The 24,989-nt window shown below is 34.3% G+C and overlaps 1 protein-coding gene and 1 pseudogene across 17 annotated transcripts in view; both read left to right on the forward strand.

The window, feature by feature from the left end:
• DLG1 (discs large MAGUK scaffold protein 1) overlaps positions 1 to 24,989 on the forward strand; it is a 248,247-nt gene that overhangs the window by 171,773 nt on the left and 51,485 nt on the right. For all 17 annotated transcript variants that reach the window (XM_019651456.1, XM_019651484.1, XM_019651466.1 and 14 more), the window contains 2 exons: positions 14,499 to 14,601; positions 22,829 to 22,943. In XM_019651456.1, coding sequence (XP_019507001.1) covers positions 14,499 to 14,601; positions 22,829 to 22,943 — 218 coding nt within the window. The remainder of the gene's footprint in view (positions 1 to 14,498; positions 14,602 to 22,828; positions 22,944 to 24,989) is intronic.
• On the forward strand, positions 8,386 to 10,171 carry LOC109387564 (sorting nexin-10 pseudogene; annotated as a pseudogene).

Raw genomic sequence — 24,989 nt, forward strand, 5'->3', positions numbered from 1 at the left:
TACTGTGAAAGAACATTATCATTTTGTGCTCCATGTCTCTTAACCCCAATGTCATATTTATGAACTGTGTCCTTGAATTTTATCAGTCATATCTGTTTTCATGTTCATAAATTTTTTTCATCTCTGTCTAATCTGCTCTATAAGCCAAAACTAATTTTTTAATTTCAAAGTACCATTTTCTTTCTATAATTTCTCTCTGGTTCTTTTTCTAATCTGCCTTGGTGGTTTTTATGGGGTCTTTATTACTTATAGTTTCTTATATTCTTTTAGTTTTTTTTTAAACCTATTTATTTTATAGTCTATAAATAATAAGTTTGTAGGTATCTAATACATGCTGAAGTTTGTAGGTATCTAATACATGCTATTTTATGGTGACTTGTGGTAAATAGTTTTCTGATGTTCTAAATTTTGCATTGTGAGCTTATTTTCAATACTACTTTATTTACTTTATATGTAAAAATCCAGTGCTGCCTGAATTGGGGAGTGGTATTCTTCCAAAAAATAGTTTACATTGCTTGTTGTAGATACAACATGATTCTTATCATAATTTATTATGATAATTCTTATCATAATCATGTAGATACATGATTCTTATCATAATTTTTCCAAGGAGGACATTGAAGTTTAGAGGTTAATTTGCCCATAGTAGCTAATAATACCTAATAAATGGCGTATCCCTGACTTAACCTTAACCACTATACATGTTATGCTGTTTTGTTTTTAATTTAAAAGCTTAGGTAACACTTTCGAATTTTAAGATCTGAGATATAGAAACAAACCTATATCCTGGGTAAACATTGCTATTCAATATTGATGACTATTTTAAATCATTTCTTATAATATAAATCAAATGAGGCCTTTCCAACTATAAAATATAAAGAAAATATTCCTAAAGCTGAAGATTTATGTTGCTGAAACATGATAGGAAAAGCACTCAAAAATGTACATTGCATCTTTTATGCAGTTTTCAAGTCAATCCTTCTTGCCACCTAACCCTCCCTACACACACTTAGATGTATCAGCATAATATTCCTGCAGTCCATCCTTTTGAGGATGCTTTAAATTTAAGATAGACTGAATCCAGGGCAGAAAAAGAATGACTTATCATTTACAAAAGAGATAGAATTCTGTTTTTGTTTTAGTTCTGAGGTCATGGTGTTATCAACTGCTATTTGAATGAAAATCTTGGGCATTTGAGTCTTCAACTGTGCAGTAGTACTTTATTATTTTAGTATTGCAATCATAGAAAATAAAGGAAATTATTAATATATGGTACAACTAAATGAAAACTACACTTAAGGCTACAGCAACTAAAGCAGGATAGATGAATAATGATAATTGAAGCAGATTTGTAAAACAGAAATACACCCTAGTTACAGGATTAGGATGTAGAAGGCCTCAAAAGACCATCATTTTTACTCTAACAACCGAAACAGTCTAAGTTTAGAAAAACTAAATCCAGCAGAGAACTGAGGATTCAAAGTGAACTAACTTTTTGGAAGTTAAGTAAACTAACTTTCAGATAGTTACTATCTGAAGAAAAGGAATAGAAAAACCAGCCAAAACTTTACCCAACAGGCAATGGTCTCAGTGGACTAGTGAAACTGATAAAAATTCTGGGAAGCTACAAAGCAAGTCTACAACTACCTGACATCTCTTTCTCATAGGTCTTCACTAAGTGCTCAGAATCAATATACAGAGAAGAATTGAGGGGAAATCATTTGTGAGTGATACAGGGCATCCCCAAATACAAGGCATATGCCCTATAAATGTAGGAGACCTTGGGTAGAAGATCTGTGAAAACCAACCCTCAGAACTCTGTACTTTGAGCTGCTAAGGGATGAGAGTCAGGCAGGAGAACTGAGTAAAAGCCCTTTGAGGTGGTGGACAGAGATATCTCCAAAATACAGCAAGCCTGAGGCAGGTCTAGAGAACCAAGAGAATTTTCCAGCAATCCAGAAATCTGGCAGCAGGGTTATAAAGCAAAGAGTTTTGGGGGTTTTTTGTTTTATTTTTAAAAGCAGAGAATTTTTAAAGTCAGTGCTTCACCTATAAAAAAAGAAATCTTGGGAATGTCACCAGTGCTTACACCCTAAGCCTCTCAGAAGGAAAAATCTTTTAATTCTGCTATCAAAATATTTGAAACTAAACTTAATTAAAGCTACAATAAAATCCAGTTGCAGCTCAACTATAGATGATATCGATGCAGCTCCCCCGCTCTAGTAGACTGATACAAGGGTTGTTCCCTATTCTGGAGTTAATATTGTTTCTTTCAGCCTCTGCTGTTAACTACTTTTATCCAAAGTGTCTACTTTATAATTGAAAATTACAAAACATGCAAAAAAAGAAAATGAAACTAGTTGTCAAGACAGAAAGCAGTTAATGGAAGTAAATTGAGAGAATAGCTCAAATGTTGGATTATCAAACAGGGACTTTAAAATAATCATGGTAAAATGATGATAAAAAATACTAAAGTGTGTAGAAGTAAAGGTAGACCATATGGATGAAGAAGATTGGAAAATTTTGGCAAAAAGAAACTACAAAAAAATAAATCATGTGAAATCGCTAGAAACAAAACTATCACAAATTAAAATTTTATTTGAAAGGCTTAACATTCCTCTGGAATCAGCAGAGGAAAGAATCATTAAACCTTAAGTCAAAAAAAGTTTCCAAGTTGAAATGTAAAACAGGTGGGGAGAAGATTGGGATGAAAGAGCAGACCAGATCATCCAAGGTCTATTGAACAATATCAGACAGTCTAATAAAAAGTAGACAGAATCGTTGAAGACGTAATGACAAAGAACTTTCCAAAACTGATGCAAGATACATAAAATAACAATACAAAGGAGAGCTGACTAATGACAGCTGACTTCTCACTAGAAATATTAGAAGACATAAAGCAATTGAACAGTATCTTTAAAGTGCTGAAAGAAAAAAACTATCAACCTGGAATCCTATATCCAGTGAAATTGTTCATCAGAAATGAAGTTGAAATAAAGACAAGTTAGAGAATTTGTCTCTGGCAGACCTACAACAAATGCTAGAAGAAATTGTTCTGGTTAAAGAAAAATTATACCAGATGGAACCCCAGATCTGCAGAAAGAAATTAAGAACAAAAAGGGTAAATATAAAAGATACATTTTTAAATTTAAAAAAATCATCATAAGACTCTTGGCTGTTTAAAACAAAAAAAATAGTTACAATGTATTGTGGAGCTTTGACATACGTAGAAGTAAAACATAAGGCCAATAGAGCACAAATTGGAAGGGAAGGTGGAATTATATTTTTGTTTCTTATACAGTTTATGTAGTGACATAAAATTATTTGAAAGTAGACTGTGATAACTTACATGTTATAGTCTCCAGAGGAAGCACCAAAAATACTATAAAGAAGTATTTTAAAAAGTCAGTACAGGAGATAAAATGAAATATGGAAAAATACATGCTTCTTTCAAAGTCAGGAAAGAAGGAAGACCGGGTACATAAAAGCAATACCAAGAGATTGAAATCCAACTATATTAATATCTATATTACAGTTAATATTCCAATTAAGTGGCAGAATTTGTCAGCTTGGTTCAAAAAAACCAAAACCCAACTATATACTCTTATCAGATTCAGTTTAAATATAAAGATTCATATGTTGTAAGTAAAAGAGTGGAAGTGTTGCCTTACAGCTTCATCCACCACCCGCCCCCTTACAACAACCCCTGACCTAATGAGGTCACGAGGAAGTGTCTCGGAATGCTGAGACCCAGTGGAAAGATATCAGTAAAGCTTCCTTAAGGGGGTGTCTCGGAATGCTGAGACCCGACAGAATGATGTCGGTTATCTCCTTATTTTCATGGCCACGGTACAGCTGCACCATCCTGGGGGTTGTGTATGTGTGGGAGTATGAAGGCACAGTAGGTGCTGAAATACAATGGGGCTGGTTGATGGAAAGCAGCCATAAGACACTTATCACAAGGACTTTGAAAAGCTTCACTTCTTTAAAGTTTCCAAATAAAAGCCACACGTTGGCCCGATTCAGGGCTCAGATCCAGACTGCAGCCCCCTGGCCCCGCTTTAACTCTGTCCTTGACTCTTGTGTTTCTTTAGCCCTGCACCGCCCCTCTCACTCCCCATCATCCTTGCTACGTGGGATGTGACATGGAAGTACACCATGTAAACAACATATAAAAGGTGTAACTATATTCATATGAGACAAAATAGACTTTGAGACAAATAGTATTGTTATTGATAGATTTCAAAGTGGTAAAGCATAATTTTATCAAGAAGACATAATAGTCCTTAATGTGCATGTATCTAATAATCCTTTCAAAATACATGAAGCAAAAATTGCCAGAACTAAGGAGAAAAATGGACAAATCTATAGTCACAGTTAGGGATTTAAATACCCTCTTCTATAATTGATAGAATAAGATAAAAGAAGAGAAAAAGAACTTTGGTTCTTACCAATCATCATCTGCAAAAATTAACTTGAAATGGATCATAGAACGAAACTTCTAGAAGAAAACATAAGAAAATTTTAATGAACTAGGACTAGGCAAAGATTTCTTAAATAGGACCAAGGGTCTAAGTCAGTTCAATGGTGAAACGAAAGTCTTCTTAATAAATGATGTTGAAACAATTGGATATCTGTATGGAAAAACATGAACTTCAATCTTAACTGCAGACATAAAAATTAACTCTATAGATAGACTATAAATCTAAATGCAATGCCCGAAACCATAATCCTCTTAGAAGAAAACATAAGAGGATATCTTCGCAATGCGGGGGTAGACAACAGTTTCTGGGCAAGATACTTAAAACACTAACCATAAAAAAGGTGTCATTAAGAAGCCAAATAGGGAAGCCACACAGTGGGAAAAAGTATTCTCAGTATAAAGTATATCTAACAAAATACTTGTATCCAAAATGTATAAACATCTCCCACAAATCAACAATAAAAAGATGGGCAGCACAATTTCAAAATGAGCAAAAGACTTAAATAGTTCAGAAACCCAGATAAATGAATGGCTTATAAGCACATGAAATTGTCTTAATATTGGGCATCAGGGTAATAAATAAAACAATGAATAAAGGGGTTTGGAGGAATTTGGGTAGGAGCGATGCAACTTTTAATTGTTGGCAGTTGCCACACAACATACAAAATTTTCAAAACACTTAACAGTAAACTAAAAAAGATTAATTAATTGAATGTAAATTATACCTAAATAAAAGTAGATTTTTTAAAAGCCATAATGAAATACCATATCCCATCCATTTGAATGGTTAAAAAAAATTAGTGACAACAAACACTGGTAAGGATATGGAGTAATTGTAACGCTCATTCATTACTGGCAGGTGTATAAAATTATACAATCACTACAAGAACTTTTGGGTAAGTTTTTAAGAAATTAAACATATATCTAACCTTATCACCCAGATTTTATCCAAGAAATCACATGTCTGCAAAAACAATTTAACAAAAATCTTCATAACAGTGTTATTCATAATAATTCAGATCTGGAAATGATTCAAGTATTCATCAACAGTAAAAGAGCTAAATAAATTTTGGTATATTTATACAATATAATGCTACTCAGCAATAAACAGTAACACACTACTGAAACTCAAAAAAACAGATCACACTGAAGTACATCATGTTGAGTAAGACAGAACACACCAGAGAAATATATACTATATATGATTCCAGTTACATGATGATAATGAACAGGCAACACTAGTTTGTATTGATAGAAGTCAGAAAGTTGGTTGCTAGTAATTGTACTGTAGGGACACAATGGAAATTTCTAGGTTGGTTGATAATATAGATATCTTGTTTTGGGGTTGTGATTTCATGGGTATATGCAGCTGTCAAAAATTCTTCCAACTGAACTGTTTAAATTTGTACATTTTATTGCTTGTAAATTATACTGTAATTTAAATGTTTTAAAAAAGTTACAGTATGGTAAGGACAAATTAGTGGTAAGGAATGGATTTTAAAAATATAAATGTTGGATGAATTAGCTAGTTCTTGAGGGAGATAAAATTAGCTGAGAGTCTCACTTCACACTTTGTGTCAAAACAAATTTTCAGTTGGCTTAGAGTTACGTGTAAAAAACTCAAAGCAAAAATAGATGTTTTTTAAATTCTCCATGTGGGACCAGTTTATATGGATCACTGACACACTTCTAGATTATTATGTTAGACTGACCAACAAAACCTGGTTCACCAAAAACTTTCCCAGTTTTAGCACTGAAGCCCTATGTCTGGACTTTAGTCTCAGTTTTAAAACTGAAAGTCCAGGTGCAGGCCTGTTGCTCACCCTAATCTGAATGTAAGTTAAGTACAGCCTTATGTTTGGCAGTGTGCATTAATAAGCTTGAAATTTTAATGCTTTCGAAACTGCTCTAGGGAAATACCGAGAGCAATAGGGTAAACATTAGGAACAAGAGAAAAACATGCGAAAAGTTATGTAAAACTAAATAAACCCTGGAACAAGCTTATTTAAATACCCTATTAAACAAAATGCAGCTGTTCTCAATCTTCAACTTTTATCAGCATAATCTTGAGGCCTTGAGGACAGATTTCTACACCCCCATCTCCAAAGTTCCTGATTCAGCACTACTTGGATAGGATGAAATTTTATATTTCTAACAAGTTTCCATGAGATACTGATGTTGCTGCTCCTGGGACCAAACTTTGTGAACCACTATTCTAAAGACACCCCTGTTGATGTTTTTAATGATAACCCACATTACTAAGAAAATATAAGTAAGTTATTTGGGAAAGCAAGGAAATAATAGGTTTTATAAAATATTTCCTTTGACATATTTAATTTTGTTGAAGAAGGAAGTTTTTTAAATCAGGATCTATTACATATGTGGAGTACCACATTTCTCAATATGGTATAAATGAGGTATTACTGTTTTTTCCAATGATGCCAAACATAGTGGAGAATATAGTTGATATTCACTGAAAATTTAGAATCCTGGAATCTTAGAATCAAAAGTGACCCAAAAGACGTAAAAAAAAATTCTCTACTTCATAAAAGCAACAAGAAAAGTTGCCACCCTTGTCAGAACTTTTTCAGAACTCTGAAAATTACCCAAAAGTTTGCATCAACTCAGGAAGTGTTTATACAAGAAAAATGGCTGAATCTCCATAAGAATGAGTTTTGTGTAGTTTTTAACTTGCCTAAGTTCCTCCTCTGCTTTCTACTACCACATTAGCCTTGAAAAATAGCCCACAACTATAGTGAAAAACCTGTCAGCCACTAGAAAGAGCAGAATGGGGGTGGAACTTCCAGAGCCTCTTTCCCAGAGAGGTGTCTGGTGGTTCTTGGAACACCCTGTTGCAAGGCTTTCTGTATTTGACCTGATTCAGAGCTCCACCAGTGTAAAAGCCTGTCAAAACAATTACAGATACATCATGGCTGCTTGAGACATTGGATAACAGTTGGGGCAAACAGTAGGCTAATCCAAAAACTTAAAAGGAAAAACTGGGGAATACGAGCTCCATAGGGCCTCTGAAAATCTCTGACATATTCCATGGAATCTGAGAGGACACATTGCATGGCCTGGACTGTACGCATGTTCAAGAAAGACCCGAAAAGGACCTAAATTTTTCACCTCTGGCTGACCATGAGGCTTTGTGCAAGCAGGAAGTGTAGATTAAGGCAGAGTTATCAATTAATTGCCTACCTGAGTGTTGAAGACATTAATTACCCAACATGCACACAGAGCCCATCAGCAAAGAGTCCAGACATTTAAAGAAATATCTATCTAATTATTAACTTACTACTAAGCTAGCCAGGCAGACTTCAGTGGCACACACAACAAAGAATATAAACTTTATAGCTTTCGAAAAAGTCACCAAACAATAACAAGCCCTGGGTAGGGAAATGTGATTTCCAGAGTTGTTACCTTATATTATTTTAAATGTCCAGTTTTCAACAAAAAGTTATGAGATATGCAGAAAACAAAATATGGCCTGTATACAGGGAAAAAAGCAATCAGTACAAATTGTCCCTAATGAAGCCCAACAATGGACTTACTAGACAAAGATTTTAAATCAGATATTTTAAATATCTTCAGAGAATTAAAGGACACTATATTCGAAGAATGGAAAGCAAGCATAGGAACAGTATCTCACCAAGTAGAGAATATCAGTAAAGAGATTTCTATTATAAAAAATTTTTTTAAAAAAAAAATAGAAATTCTGAAGCAGAAGCCCGAGGCCTCAGGTAGATACTGAGCATGGGCTCATGGAGCACTGGTGCTGGCCCGCCACATGTGGGGGAGCATGTGACTGTGATCGCTTGTGTTCCTGGGGGCTCCCACCGCTGCTGTCCCGCCTTGTCAGCAAACCCCACACTGCCTGCCGCCCACGGGCTTCCCCTGTGTTACTGCCCAGAGGAACCGTACATTGATCATGTCCTGTGCGGAAATGTTTCCAGAAAAACAGGAGGAGGAATCTGTAAGAATCTGGGTTCGAGAGCCTAAGATTCAGAAGGAGGACTTTTGGCATTCTTAATATTGACTGTGAGATATGTATTCATACCAACAGCATGTGTTTTACAGTGAAAACACCCTGTGTACGAAGAAGATAACAGAATTTGTGTGGCTGAGGCAGAGACTCCAAAGTAAATGCATTGCTGGTACAACTGCCAGAACTTCCATCTAAAAACCTATTTTTCAACATTAACTATCACCAGCATGTGGATCAACGGGTTGGGCTTTGGAAGATTTCCTGAGAAAGGTCCTACAGAATGCACTTCTGCTTTCAGACAGCGCTCGGCATCTTCTTACGGAGCCATCTGAATTTAGAAGACAGTCGAGGAGTGCATTTTCTGGGCGGACCAAGTACTCTGTAGAAGAAGCAATTCACAAGTTTGCCTTGATGAACAGGTGTTCCCTGAAGAAGATAAAGAAGGAAAAAAGAAAATGATATAGATTATGATTCAGAGAGTTAATCCTCTGGGTTTGGACAAAATAGTGATAACAGCAGTTCACATGGATGTAAAATGAGCTCCACAGGAATGCTGAAAACGAATTCTGATGTTACTGTATGAGGAATAGCAAATCATGTCATCATAGAAAAGATAGCTTGCTACTGATGTATTCTTACCTGAAGCTCACTGTCATGACATGAGGTATTTCAATTTTTAAAGATGTTGGGTTATTTATTAGTGGGATTTTTGTGTTGTCTTATTTTGGCTAAGCTTCTGAAAAAAGCCTGTGAATGCAACACTCTATAGGCAAACATTGGTAAAACAAGGCCCCTGCCCTCAAATGAAATGGTTTATGTTTTTTTAAAACCTAGTTGGTTTTATTGAATTTGAAAAGATAGCTAAATAGTTAGCATTTAAAATCCAGATAGAGCCTTTCTTCTTGTATCAGTGGGGCAGTGTTATCATAAACACAGCATGTATGAGCTTACCCATTATGCAGACTAACAGTGTAGATCAGACTGCTTCATTCATACAAGCAGCTGATGCTTTATGGGTACCTCCCCTGCACTGGGAAAACACTTTGCTTTTGTGTGTTTGATCGAAATATTTTAAGAGTGTTTAACCTTTCCAGTATTCTGTTTCACACTTAGATGAAAAATGTATCTTATGAATAGAGACATGTTAAAATAATGTTTGCATCTTAGAAAAAAACAGAAATGGTGCTAGTAATTTTGCTTATATTTGCAATATATTAATTCAGAAATAAATATACTCTCATTGTCCAAAATAGCTTTAACACATGGTTCCTGGAAACAAATCATTTGTTTTCATTATCATTGTGTAATTAGAATTATAGGTTAACAATTTATTTTCTGACTAAATGTGCAATTTCTTACACTAGATAACTTTCATTGTCAGTGGTGGTTACTTGTCACTTATCTTTAAGTTAGAAGTAGGATCTTATAAAAATTAATAAGTTTAATTTTACCAATAAGTATTCCTATAATTTAGGAAAGGATATCAACTTGCTAATTTCAGAATTAATAATTCATTTTTAAAAGCCCTGTTTTTTTAGGCATCTGCCAAAGAATTAGAATAATTTAATAAAAACCTTTTTCTTGTTTAGAGGGCCCAGAGAGAAAATGTTTTAGATAATCTACATTGAACTTCAAATTTCAAATGAGACAGCATTTTCTTGAAATAATTATCTAAGTTTCTTCCTTATTAAATGGTACAGAATATCTCTGAAACTAACAGGAAGATGCTTTTATAAAATTGGGATAACTTGTTGCTTTAATTAAATGTTATCTCACCTCATTTTATTTTAATTAGGAGTTTAAAAGTTACTGTATTATTAAATAGTCTTTGAAATGCTTGTAACTAAGAAGCAACAGAAAAAAATTAAATTTAGAATAAGAATGATTTCTATAATTCCTCTTGTTTTTTGTTTGGTCTGAAATATTATTTAACTTCTGTAAATAGTTTGATTTACTGTATGTTGGATCTTGTTACTTTATCATCTAGGACTCATTTTAATACAGAAAAATAAATATTTAACAGTTTGTTTTTATCTTGTTAACATGTAAAGTTTGCCATCCAGTCTTTTGAGAGCATTCTCCAGCTCCTTGGCAATATGTATTTGAATTTCACATTATTTCTGCTTTTCAGAAGTTTTGAAAAGCACATAATATGCCACCAATTGTCACATTATTTTTAAGTGATTTAACAGCCATCAAAATGGATATTAAGTAATGCCTAATATTGTGGTATGTAAATTTAATGAGATCATTGTTTTCACATTAAACATGAAAAAAAATTTTTTTAATTTTTTTAATTCTGGAATTGAAAAGTACAATAACTGAAATGATAAAATGTAGACAAACTCAACAGCAGATTTTAACAGAAGAAAGAATCGTCTAGGCTGAAGAAAAGAAGAAAAAAAAATTAACAGACTCAAAGATCTATGGGATACCATCAGGTGTATCAACAATAAGCATAATGAAGTCTCAGAATGATAGGAGCAAGAGAAAGGGGCAGAAAGAATATTTTAATAAATAATGGCCAAATGCGGGTGGCCAGATGTGTCAGTGGTTAGAGCATGTGGTCTTAACAGCAAGGTTTCCAGTTCAACTCCCGCATGGGATGGTGGGCTACGCCTACCCACAACTAAGGTTGAACACGGCACCTTGAGCTGAACAGCCATAAGCTACCAATGGACGGCCAGATGGCGACTAGACTTGGAGCCGAACTAGCTGTACCCTCCACAACTAAGATTGAAGAACAACAACTTGGCTGTTTACATTCCCCAATTCCCCAATAAAATCTTTTTTTTAAAAAATGGCCAAATGCTTTGCAGATTTGATTTTTTTTTAAATTTACACATTTGAGAAGCTCAGTGAATTCCAAGTAGAATAAACTTGAAGAGATCCACACCATAGATACATAATAATCAAACTGTTAAAAGACAAAAGAGAGGGCCAGCCGAGTGGCTTGTTGGTTAAGAGTTGACTTAGGAGCACGAACTCTGAGCAGTAGGGCCACTGGTTTGGATCCCACATGGGCCAATGATGCTGCGCCCTCTACAGCTAAGGTGGTGAACAACAGCTCGACCTGGATCTGGGCTGCCGTGAGTTGCCAGCAACGGCGTAGGCTGCAGTGGGCTGCCGTGAGCTACTGTGAGTGGCCGGCAGCCAGCGTGAGCGACCAAGCAGCTGGTGAGAGCTGCCGTGAGCCACCGTGAGCGGCCATCATGTGGCCGGCGACCAATCTGCCTCACCCGGGAAGAGTGCAATGATAATACCAACATGGGCCAGTGAAGCGACGTCCTCCACAACTAGACTGAAGAACAAAAGGACAGCAATTTGTCTGTTCCCCTTCCCTGATTCCCCAACACTGTTTCCCTCTCCCAATTCCCCAATAAAATCTTTAATAAATAAATAAAAAAGAATCCTCAAAAAATACCAAACTGGATCCAGCAGCATAAAAAAGAATTATACTATACATCATTAAAAAAAAGGAAGATACATCATAACCAGGTGGACTTTGTCTAAAGAATGAATGGTTGGTTCAATGTAGGAAAACTAATCAAGATACCATTTTAACAAAGGACATAAACTATGTGATCATCTCTGTAGACACAGAAAAAGCACTTGAAAAGCAGCACTTTTCCATCGTAGCACTGAACAAATTAGAAATAGAACTTCCTCAACCTGATAAAAAGTATAAAAAACTGATAGCTCACATCATACTAAATGCTAAAACACTGAAAGCTTTCCCTCTAAGATCAGGAACAAGACAAGGGTGTCCACTCTTGCCACCTCAGCAAGTTTGCAGGACAGAAAATCACTACAAGAAACAGTTATATTTCTAGATACCGGCATTGAACAGGTTAACCTGAAAGTGAAATTAAGAAAACAATTTTATTTACAATAGTATCAAAAAGAATGAAAATTTAGGAATAAATTTAACCAAGTGGGAAAATAAAATGTGAGATATCCATACAATGGAGTATTGTTCAGCCATAATAAGTAATGAAGTACTGATACATGCTGCAACAAGGGTGAATGAAAATATGCTAAGTGAAAGAAGCCAAACACAAATGGTCACATATTATAGTATCCCATTTATTTAAAATGTACGGAATAGACAAAATGTACAGAAAGGAGATTAGTGGTTGCTAAGTGCCAAGGGGAGAGAGAGGGGAAAGAATGCCTGCTAATGGGCAATGAGTTTCTTTTGGGTAATTAAAATGTTTTGGAGTTCAATCATGCTGATGGTTGCACATCCTTGTGAACGTACTAAAAACAACTAAATTATACACTTTAAAAGTATGAATTTTATGTAAATTATATCTTTTTTAAGTATTAATGTAAAAAAGGGATCCTGAGGCTATTTACACAAACATGTCTCAGTATAAGTATTTCTTCTAAAATACTTTTGATAATGTATCTTCATTTAAAATATTGAATGATATTTAAGAAAGTTTTTGATTTGTAGTCTCGTTAACAAATTATTCTTTTTTGAATCTATGTAAGTTCTCTTCACATTTTTCCTGTAGCAAAAGGACTTTGATGCTCAGGAAATAATTCATTAAAAATTGTAATCTTCTCTACAATAATCAATAAAATTTTATCTTCCTTTTTATTTCTTCCCTAATTTGTTCTGGGAGTTAGGAGGATTTTCTTCATGCTCAAAGTAGAACTATTTATATATTGTGTCGGGTTTTTCATAACCTTCGGCTAGAGACATTCTCTAATAAAACCACATTGTGTTATGTTACAGTAGATTAAGGTTTTTGAACCTTGGTTTTCATTCAAGAAGTGTGTGTATATTCTAACTTAGTTGCATAGTGATATATTCTTTATAGATAATATAAAATAGTAGGCCTTTACATGGTTAAACTGTTCTTTTGTGTAAATTTTAGAATCCCAAGAATTTCTGGACTTATAGTCAAATTTGCCAAAATTGGTATAGGATCTTTAATAGACTTTAGATTAGATGCTGACAAAACATTTTTTTCCAAAAATATTTAATGAACACCCTGAACATTGCTGTATTCTATTAATTGCTGTTTCTTAGGGGGAAAAGACTAAATATTTAAAGTTTATTACATTCAAATGTAACACTCCATAAATGTCCTAATGAGTTTTTCTTGAGGTAGAAAGGTATACAATCTTTTAAGATAGTATACTTTGCAGTATATACTAGTTATTGCCAGCCTTCCAGAAATAAGAATTAAGTTGCTTATTTTTGTGGAGTGGGGTTGATCACCTTAGTAATTATTTCACTCAAGGAAGGGTCCTTTATTCAAAAACATGAAACTTGGGGCTGGCCGAATGGCTCAGTTGGTTAAGAGCTTGCTCAAGAATTTGAGCTCTGAGCAACAGCGGTTCGATGCCCAGCCCAAGCTGAGCTGCCTCTGAGCTGCCAACAGGTGGCAGGATGGCTCAGCTTAAAAAAAAAAAAAAAAGAAAAGAAAAGAAACCTTGTTCATTTCATAACATTTACTCTATTTAAATGTTAATCCTTGAAATCTGAGCTGTTTTAATTCTTTTAAATAATTGTTTTTCTGTTAACTCCAAATGAAGGGAAGCTTTAATTTGGGAAAGGAAGGAAGAGAATTAGATCTGAGATGAGTACATAGAAGTGAAAATGCAGCAGGAGTTGAAAGGATGCTACGAAATGAATTTCTCTCCAATTTGCTTGTTACTAGTGAAATAAAATGTACAAAATGATGACACTTGTTGATTTTTTTAGGTTGTCAAATTAAGGTACATTTCTCAAGAGATTGATAAGACAGCCTTCTGGAAAACCTGGGAAGAAGTGTTTTAGTTTTGTTCACTCAACATTAAGCAAAGTATTTTTAGTGAATAAAATTGCATTGGTTAATATTAATATTTTGTTTTACAATAAATTTTTAGTAAATTGGAACAAGAGAGTATTTTAGTAATAAAGTAATTGCAAGTAAAATTTTTTTTTTGTCTACACCTACTCAAAGAACAGACCATTGTGATTTCTAATCAGTATAATTTTCTTTCAAATTTAAGATTTGGTTTGATTTACAGGTAAACAGTGTTGACCTTAGAACTGCCAGCCATGAACAGGCAGCAGCCGCTTTGAAAAATGCTGGCCAAGCTGTCACAATTGTTGCACAGTATCGACCTGAAGGTAATAAAATTCTTGCTATCCATGTTTATTATTGATTTCGATTTTTAGAATGCTTCCTCTTAGAAATGTTTAACTTTCTAAGCTTAACTTTTTTATATATTTTGGTCTGATTTATTATTCTAGTTATGTTCAATCTGAACCTAATTCACTATACAGGTTAAAGTGTTTTTGATTGGATGTGGGAACTTGTATCTGCCAACTCTTATGAGTATTTCATTGTTATTTGGATTAATTTTCAAGTGTTTATTTGTAAAAATCTGTCCTCTAACCAAACAAATACCTTTTAACATAACTTTTACTAAATCAGTGATCCGAAAGTATAATAAAAACCGTAAGCAAAGATGGGATAACATTGCCAAAGAAAATGAAGTCATCCCAATTTTTTCTAACTTTTGAACGAGACTATATTTATTAATATCAAGGTTTAAGATATGTTTCTAATAACCTCTACTGCTGTTTAAAATAAAGAGAAAAAATACAAGTATGGGATGGGATGTAATGTGTTTCTAAATAATGAAGTATCATTAACACGACCTTACTAAGTTCCTAGGGGAAGAAGATGGTAATGGAAAATTTGAGGTCATGCCCTATTAAACATATATAAGACTCTAGTATACATCAACATATTTTCTCTAGTAAAACCTCAGGGGAATTTTAAAAGCTTAAACACCCAAAAGAGTACACAGCATACTGGTTAATGTTCATAAACAACAAAGTGAAGAAGGAAAGAATGATGTGATTAAAGGAGCCAAGTGAAACATTCTGTAATTTAGCAACTGTTACTTTTATTATTATTTTCTTGGAGTGTAATTCATTTTTGTAACAAAACCTAATATGTGTTTTAATTGATTAAAGTAGCATGTTGGGCATTGCTTGCTATTTCATAATACCTTCTGTCTTGTAAACCTCAGCAGTTTAGATTCAGTAACTGAACAAGGATAAATTCATTACATAAGAGGTAAATTCCAAATAAATTCAAATTAACCAAACAAATAGGGACTAGTATATGAAGTCAAAATGCCAGTTTATTAATTTTTGTGGGAAACAAAACTGCCAGTGGGACCACACCTGCTTTTATCTTTTGGCTGACACATTCTTGCCCTATAGGTATACAATATGCAAGCCAAGTTATAATCACTGGTTGCTTAGTATTATAGAAAGCCTCTCATTTATATGTTTATAAGGAGTATAGACTGTTTAGGTATGATTAAGGGTAAGTCAGTATCTGCTCCCTGACCTCCCCAGCAAGCAACAAGGAAAATAACACACACACACACACACACACACACACACACACACACACACACACACACACACCACCCACCCATACAACTCCACCTCACATTAAGCTAAACTAAGAAGATTGATAGAAAACGTGAACAACAAAGTACAAATAAAGGTTGTTTATAACAACCTTTATAAATAAAGGTTTATATTTTATATTCTGCCTTGAGATCTGGCAGAAGCCACAGGAGAGAGGGGAAAAGTAAAAACATAGGATGCTGATAATGCTCAATGATGGCAGAACTTTATAATATGACAGAAAATTGCACTTCTGAATGTAAAGGGCTTGTTTTTGAGGTGTAAAAACATCCTTGTTTATGGCAAGCCTCATGGGAATTGGTGTGAGCACACTAGAGCAAAAGCCATTCTTGATGTGGTTTGGTTTAAAGAAATAGAGGACCCATGTTTGGGTAAAGCAATCTGTCTTCATAGTATCAGATAATGTGACAATCTCTTGATTTTAAAGTCTGTAAAGAACCTGTGCTTCCATCCCCCTGTAACCCCAAAACTTTGTGGCCAGGCAAATAGCTTGTCCAGCAAAATCCAACTCATTAAGTAATAAGTAATTGAAAAGTAACAGACCTGGAATTCATATAAAGATAATAATTCAAAAATGTAGAAACAGGGCCGGCCGAGTGGCGCGATGGTTAAGAACTGGCTTGGGACACCAGAGGGCCCCGGTTCGGATCCCACATATGAGGGCCAGTGACACTGCCCTCTACAGCTAAGATGCTGAACAACAGCTCGACCTGGAGCTGGGCTGCCGTTGAGTCGCCGGCGACGGCGTAGGCTGCAGTCCCTGTGGCAGTGGATTGCCATGGGCTACCGTGTGTAGCCAGCAGCCAGCGTGAGCGGCCAGCAGCCGCAGTGAGCGGCCGTCCAGAAGCCAGCGACTGATCTGCCTCGCCCGGGAAGAGCGCAATGATGGTGCCAACTTGGGCCAGTGAAGCAACGTCCTCCACAACTAGACTGAAGAACAAAACGACAGCAACTTGTCTGTTCCCCTTCCCCCAATTCCCCAGCACTGTTCCATCCCCCCAATTCCCCAGTAATAAAAAAAAAAAATGTAGAAACAGACAGCAAAGCTTAGCAACAGATAAATGTTAGTCCCACACATATACATATGATACATACAAAAGAAAACATTAACACACATTAGATAAACATTTGATCTTGGTGTTTTTAAGAATTTATGTATTCACTTATTTGAAAGAAGACCACAGGGCTGGCCGAGTGGCTCAGTAGGTTAAGAGTTAGCTAAAAAGTGCAAGATCTGAGCAACAGGGCTGCAGATTCGATTCCCACATGGGCCAGTGAGCTGTGCTGGAGCTGAGCTGCCATGAGATGCCAACAGGTGGCAGGATGGCTCAACTGGTGAGAACACATGCTCCTAACAAGACTGCCTGTTTGATGGTGGACTACGCCTGCCTACAACTAAGACTGAAATCGGCACCTTGAGCTGAGCTGCCACTCAAGTGGCTCAGGGGATAGAGCCGCGCGCTCTTAACAACAAGGGTGCCGGTTCAACTCCCACATGGGCTGGTGGCTTCGCCCACCCGCAACTAAGACTGAAATTGGCACCTTGAGCTGAAGCGGCGCGACTGGACTTGGAGCTGAGCTTGCTGCGCCCTCCACAACTAAGATTGAAGGACAACAACTTGGCTGATCCTCCTCCCCGATTCCCCAACACTGTTCCCTTCCCCCCAAGTCCCCAATAAAATATTTAAAAAAGAAAGAAGACCACGAAGTAGAAATGTAAGAATAGATGTAGGAAAAGATGATTTAACAACCAGAAGAGATTAATTGTTCTTAACTAGCTAGTTCTGAACTAGCAGAACCCAGGAAAGAAGAAGAAAAGAAACAAATTTTTCAAATTAGAACACCAAGACAGAGACACTGCAGAAAAATCAATAGGGGACATACAGGATATAATAGTAAAAGTGAACAAAATAAAACAGAAATGAGGAATTTAAAAGATGAGAGAGAAAATATTAGCAATGGAAAATCGGCAATTATATATAATATATGCGACATATATGTAGAGTTCTAAGAAAAGAAAATTTTTTTAAAGAAGAAAATGTTTGAAATTACAATACATTCAAGAAAACTTCCCTGAATTAAAAACAAATGAATCTTTATATTCAAAGGACACAACATCATAGAAAATTGAATGGTCAAAATTAGAAGGGTCAAAATTCAGGCATATTCTAGTTAATGTTTATCAAGAATCTTCTGGGACCTGGTAAAAATATTGTTATTAGTAAGGGGGTATAAATCGATTGATGGAAGGAAGAAGTACTCTAATGCTTGGTAAGCATAGACCAGAACAAGAGTAGTTCATTTTACCATTTTTATATTTAATAGCTCTTAAGTAAGCCTGATGTACCCATTTATGCACTACATGTACTTGCCACTGATGGTTAGCAAGGGTGGGCTACCCTTTTCCTGAGAGCTATTGAATGGGCCCAGGAATCTCCCTTTCAGATATTTTTTTTCTGTGCTTGTACTCTGTTTTTCTTTCTTTTTTGTGATTTCTATACTTTTCTTCTAATGAACCTTTCTGATTGATACTTTTTCTTTAGTTTATTTGAAACTTTAAGCTATTCTAGCTTTGATAGAGGCATTTTGTGTCAAGGAGAATTTGTTTCAAGGTTAGATCCTTATGTTGATTCCTGTTGTATTTGTATCTTCTTTCTGAACATCGCCCAAACAACAGATTTATATGGCCTATTTGATTTCTCCAGCTATTATTTCTCCGTAGTGTTTGAAACTGAACATATCTGAAACAGTTCTTTTACTATTTCCGTAAATGGTACCTCCGTTGATGCTTAAGCCACAAGCCTAGGAATCATCTTTGACTTTCCACCCCTTTCTCAACCTCTATGTCATGGCAACTGTACCCTAATGGAAACCATCATTCTCTCGTACCTGAGCTATTCTAATAGTCTCTAACAAGTCCTCCTCACTTCTTTCTTGATTTTCTCCAATCCATTCTCTGTTCCTCAACCAAAATGGTATTAAATACAAAGCTTGGGTTGTATAATTTCCCATTTAAAACATTTCCCATCATATTGGGGATAAACTCCAAACCTGCTGATAGAGCCAGCAAGGCCCTCTGTGACTGAGCACAGCCCGATACCTGTGTTCCACTGCATGCCCTGTACTCCTCCTCCCTTTTCTCCTTAGGTCAAACCATGTAGGCCTTCTTTCAGACCCTTGATTGCACTAAATACTTTCCTAATTCTCTGCTCATTCTGTTCTTTCTTAAAATAGTCTTTTCCCTATTCTTTATATGGCTGGCTTCTTTTCGTGATTGCATTTATCATGGCACTATTATATTTCCGCTTTTAACACTTAATACAATTTATAATTAAATGTTTATTTAGGTGCGTATTTGTTTATTATTTATTTAAGCCTTGCTCTAGAGCCTTATCAGATATGTAGCTGTATCCCTACATACAGATGATGAGTTAGACTCAGATAACAAAGGTAGTAATAGCTAGGATTCAGTCCCAGGTCTGTTGCCTTTAAAATCTAGATTCGTTTCACTGGGAATATTTTGATGATTGCTTAGTCTGACAGTGTTGATGTGTACTGTAATTTTTACCACAGCTTTGGTCCCATTGCCTAATAACACAAGGGTAAGTACCAATAGAGCACAGAAGACAGCCATTGCCTGGGGAATTCAAAAGGAGGTACATATTGCCTTGCATGAGAAAAGATGCCATAGAGAAGGATTGAGGCTTAACTGGCAAACCTAAAGGGTAGGATTTACATGATCAGAAAGAAGAAATGACATTCTAGGTAATGAATCACAAAAGAACAAAGATAGAATAGTTGAACTTTAAAAGCATGTTTTGGGTACTTTGAAGTTAACCTGTCCTTTCTGTATTGCTACTTAGGTAAAATGTTTGTTTATTAGACAGTGTCACTATAGCTTTATGTTTTAATATTAATTATGTACTTTTAACATGTGTTTTTGTTGTACAGCACTTTTTTTTAAACTATTTTACGTCATCAGTATGTAACTGCTATGAGGGCCAACGATATAAGTTGAAAATGAAACTCAGATTTTCTTTCTCAGTGAGCTGACCATTTTAAGTAGTACAAAAGGAGATGCCTGACACTGATGGTGAATCATCTCCTTGCATTTAGTACCTTCACTTTACAATGAGGAGTCCCTTTGATAAGCTGACATACATACATGCATACATACATACATTACATACGAAGATCAGACAATTAAGTTCGCAAACTCATCCTAGAAAAAGTGCTACATACCTCAGTGCTGAATATCACTATGGTTACCTTCCAAGCACTCCCCTTGGGAAACTATGCACTGACGCCAGCACCTAGTCCACCCTTCAAAGCAATTTTGGAACTCTTTTTTCTGGAAAGGCCATCAGAGCTGGCGTCATATTACCCTTGATGTCCTAAATGTCATCAAAATGTCTTCCTTTCAGTACACATATTTCCTTTATCTTCGGGTAGAAAGAAGTCACTGGGAGCCAGATCAGGTGAGTAGGGAGAGTGTTCCATTACAGTTATTTGTTTACTGGCTAAAAACTCCCTTATAGACAGTGCCGTGTGAGCTGGTGCATTGTTGTGATGCAAGAGCCATGAATTGTTGGTGAAAAGTTCAGAGCATCCTTTTTTTTTTTAATGTTTTTTTGGGGGGTTTTTAGCTGAGCCGTCCTGCTACCTATTGGCAGCTTAGCAGCAGCTCAGCTCGGGCCAGGCATCGAACCGCTGTTGCTCAGAGCTCAAACTCTTGAGCAAGCTCTTAACCAACTGAGCCACTTGGCTGGCCCCCCAGAGCATCTTTTTCACACAGCCTTTTTAGCACTTCCAAATAGTAAACTTGGTTAACTGTCCAGTTGGTACAAATTTATAATGAATAATCCCTCTAATATCAGAAAAGGTTAGCAACAGCGGTACAGCAAGTTCGCGAACTTAATTGTCAGACCTTCATATATGAAATTATGGCATATTCTTATTCTTATTGTTACTGTAGTAAGGTTATCACTATTCTTACTATTAAGTAAAATAAACAAGTTGGAAAAATGTGTATGTTGCTGTTTAAGAAAGAAGCAGCAATACATATGTTTGTGTATATATACGCACAATTATATATACATAATTGTGCATTATATAGTACATGTATTAAAATAATATAGAATAAGTATAAGTATATTCGTATGTACATATGTATCTGCTTATATTATTAAGAATGGAAGAATAAACCTTTCTTTAAACTTTTATATGTAATGACCAGGACAGAGTATGGTAAGAGAATGTAATAGAAGCTAAACTTTTTTAATATCATGTTTTATAGATTTGACTTTGGAACTATTTTGCTTACCTATAAAAATAATGAAAAATTTTAAAAGTAACCCCTAAAAAATTGAAGTTGAAAATAAAAAAGAGCAAATGAGCCTAAATATATATCCATTTGGCAGCATTAATCCCTAGGGAGGAACTATTCCAAGTGTTCAAATAGTATTTCACTAGTAGGCCATACTCTAAGGATAAAAAGAAGTGGGGAAAATAGTTAACTGTTTTCAGTAATATTGTCATAGCCATAGTGTTAATGATGTTATTTTAAGACTGTTGTGAATGTAATATTGGATAAAAGAAGTCATCATGCAGTACTCTAATTCTGTTATCCCCAGTGTTTTGAGAACCAGGATTCTTCATATGCAAGAAAGCACATACAGATAATGATAGAAGAGATTAAGTAAAAACCTAATGGTCCTAATTTCTAATGGGAAGAACCAGCATAAACTCATGGTTCACTTTATATTTTTATCTATATCTCTATCCATCAATCTGTCTGTATCTTAGCTGTATCTGCACAAACTAAAGATTTGACATGAGTTGATAATTGTTGAATCGTAGTGGAAATATTATACTAATCAGTCTACTAATGTTTGTACTTTGTTTTCTATTTTAAAGAACAATAAAAGAATATTACATATTGTGAATTTTTAAATGTTTTGAATTTTTTTATGAATTATTGCTTCAATTAATCTTAGTATCCATAAAACAAACTTGATAACTGGTGAAAAGAAGAGTAACTCAACCATAATCACTCTTACTCTTTATTCTTAAACTGTACAAACTCACAGACAAGTTATTTGCTCTTGCTATAAGACTGGTTTTATGAAAAAATCTGATAGGATCTGACTTGATTGTAAAATAAATTGATTATTATAAATCAAGAAAAAGGTATATAAGTGTATAGCGATTTTTGAAAAAACGCTAAGGTTTTTGTTATTAATAGATTTAGTAGTTTTTAATATATGATACAATTTTAAAATGCTCCATCTTCAAAAATCATACTTTTTGTATAAAAAATATCTTAAATGTTTGTTACTTCAGATTAATTTTGTCTCTTATTTTGGCATTTTGAAACTTTATAAATTATAAAATGAAGTAAATTAATTTTGTCAATTTTTTAAGGCACAATAAGTATTTTATAGACCCTGCACAAGTTTTGTTTTTTAAGAATACAAGATTAACTGATTTCCTCGAGGGAAAAAGTCAGTCAGTAAATAAAGTATCTAGTATAAATTATAGGTTTCTTTTTATAAGCATAAAAATCACTATTCTGATTTTTAATTTTTAAAGTTTACAGTTAAATTAGACAGTAATGTAAGATTGATACTATTTGATGCATGAAAATTGTATTTTAATTGATTAAATATGACATGAACTTATATTAGCATATGAAAAAATTTTAATTCAGCCAATACTAATTTATGGTACATTTAGAAGATTATTAATTTTTGAAATTTGCGTATTGGGCAATACCTTATACAGATTACTCTCAAGATTCTAACCACTTTTAGTCAGTTATAGGACATGTTACATATTTAATACTTTATAATCAAATAACTTTTTTTTTTAGAGTATAAATTTCTTTTTCTTTTTCTCCCATCAGAATACAGTCGTTTTGAGGCCAAAATACATGACTTACGGGAGCAGATGATGAATAGTAGCATTAGTTCAGGATCAGGTTCTCTTCGAACTAGCCAGAAGCGATCCCTCTATGTCAGGTAAATTTTTACTTCTAATTATAGCAATCCTTAATTATTTATGCATGCACATTTTTTCAGGTTTTTCACTATGACTGACTTAGTTTTAGTATAGAAAAACATATTGCAAACCAAGGCAGTGTTTTTTTATGATTGATTTCCTGATATTATGTCTTTCAAGAGTTAGAATATTATTATAATTTGTTAATGAAAGTTTATAACCCATCGAATAATAATAGTATGATAAAGAAAGACTAAACATTTATGTAGACCAGAAATTTTTTAAGTGATTTTACTGAATCAGTGTTATAGCTTGATATGTCAATTCATCCGACACTTATAATTACCTGTATTTTTTTATAATAAAATATTCTCCATTTGATTAACATTTAATTACCATGGCAATTTTCATAATAGCAAAGAGAGCATAGTAATAAAATATATAATAAAATAATACCTTAAAATGTGAATAGCCTCAGCAAAGAGGGCAGACTTGGAAAATTTCTACATGAGTTTTTTAAACACTTGGGAGAAGACAAACTTTTTATTCTATAACATACAAAATTAATGTAGCAGCATAAATCTAATAATATTAGATAGATACCATTAGTATATAAATTGTTCTTTTCCATTTCTTTGGCTAATAAGACCTAATACAGTTATCATTTATTTGTATACTTATTCTGTATACTTTTTTTAGTAGAGGTTTTACTGAATATTATACTGTTATTTTAACATTAGGTGATTATTACAAGTATTGTTTCATGCTTCATAATTCTCTTATTCGTTTCAATTCTATCGGGAAACCTATTGCTAAGATGTTTTATTCTTCTGGTGAGAGATGATACATGTTTCATAAAATAGACATGTATCCCATATATGTCTGTGTATGTGTATAAATATATCTATCTATACAATCAAGCATGAACTCTATACTTATTTACGTATGATATGGCTGCCTCAAAGAATTTTATTTTATCATACATAATAAAAGGAAACTTCTCATTTTTTTCTCTTTTTAAATTTAAAAGAAAAAAATTTTTTTATTTTTTTTATTTTCAGGTGTACTCACTTTTTTCTCTTGTTCGAGTCTTATCCCTTTGATTCTTTCTACCCTACCAATGGTCTGGGAATCCTAAATGTGTCAAATTTTTCTCTTCCACTAATTCTTGCAATATTTATTAAACTCTTCTGTTCCAAAGTTATTTAAAGTATTTTTTATAGAGATATCCACAGAAAATAGAAAAACATAGATTTTTGTTTATACTCTCCTTTTTTCATTTTCTTCTTGCTTATCTATAGTTTCTAATTTTAATATAATTAACAGGTATTACCTTTAATATCTGATTTACTAAGTACGCAAGAAAATCAAACACTAGGTTATATTTGTTTTAGGTACATTTAATGAATCATCTTCACTTTTTGTTATTTTTATTTTTAGAGAAGTATTATTTTTATAAGTTACATATTATCAAAAGACTTATAATGAAAAATAACTGCGACCTCCCAACAGTCTATACAATTTCATTCCCTAGAAACAGTCATTCTCCGTTTTCCTAGCAAACTCCCTTGCCTTTAACTCCAAATTGCTAAATAATATGCATATAGTGTTATTTTCTAATTTACGAACTTTGAACATTATCGACTTACTACCTTGGTAGATAAAAACTCTCTGTCTCATACCAAACCACTCATTTTGCCTCTTCCAGTTAAACTCAAATATAGTGTTGTCACCATTAATAAAATTAATAGCACTTAGAGTCACATGACTTTGTAATATCTGTCATTACTCAGTCAACCAGTGTATTATGAGCACGTTCTGCAACCCTTCATTTTTAATAATTGTCTTACTTTTTTAATAATTGTCTCATTTTCATTTGCTTAATTTTCCATGTACTTATTACTGAGTTCCTTTCTCTTCCAGTAACCTCTCTAGAGTTGTTCACATGATGAAACATATGGTCATAAATGTGGTCTTATCTATGGTTTTTTTTCCCACATTTCTTCTCCAATCTAGACTAGTTGCTCTTTAGACTTGCGGTATAGCTCTTACATGGGACTTGCCTG

The sequence above is a fragment of the Hipposideros armiger genome, unplaced genomic scaffold (assembly GCF_001890085.2).
Source record: "Hipposideros armiger isolate ML-2016 unplaced genomic scaffold, ASM189008v1 scaffold_8, whole genome shotgun sequence".
Taxonomy (NCBI): Eukaryota; Metazoa; Chordata; class Mammalia; order Chiroptera; family Hipposideridae; genus Hipposideros; species Hipposideros armiger.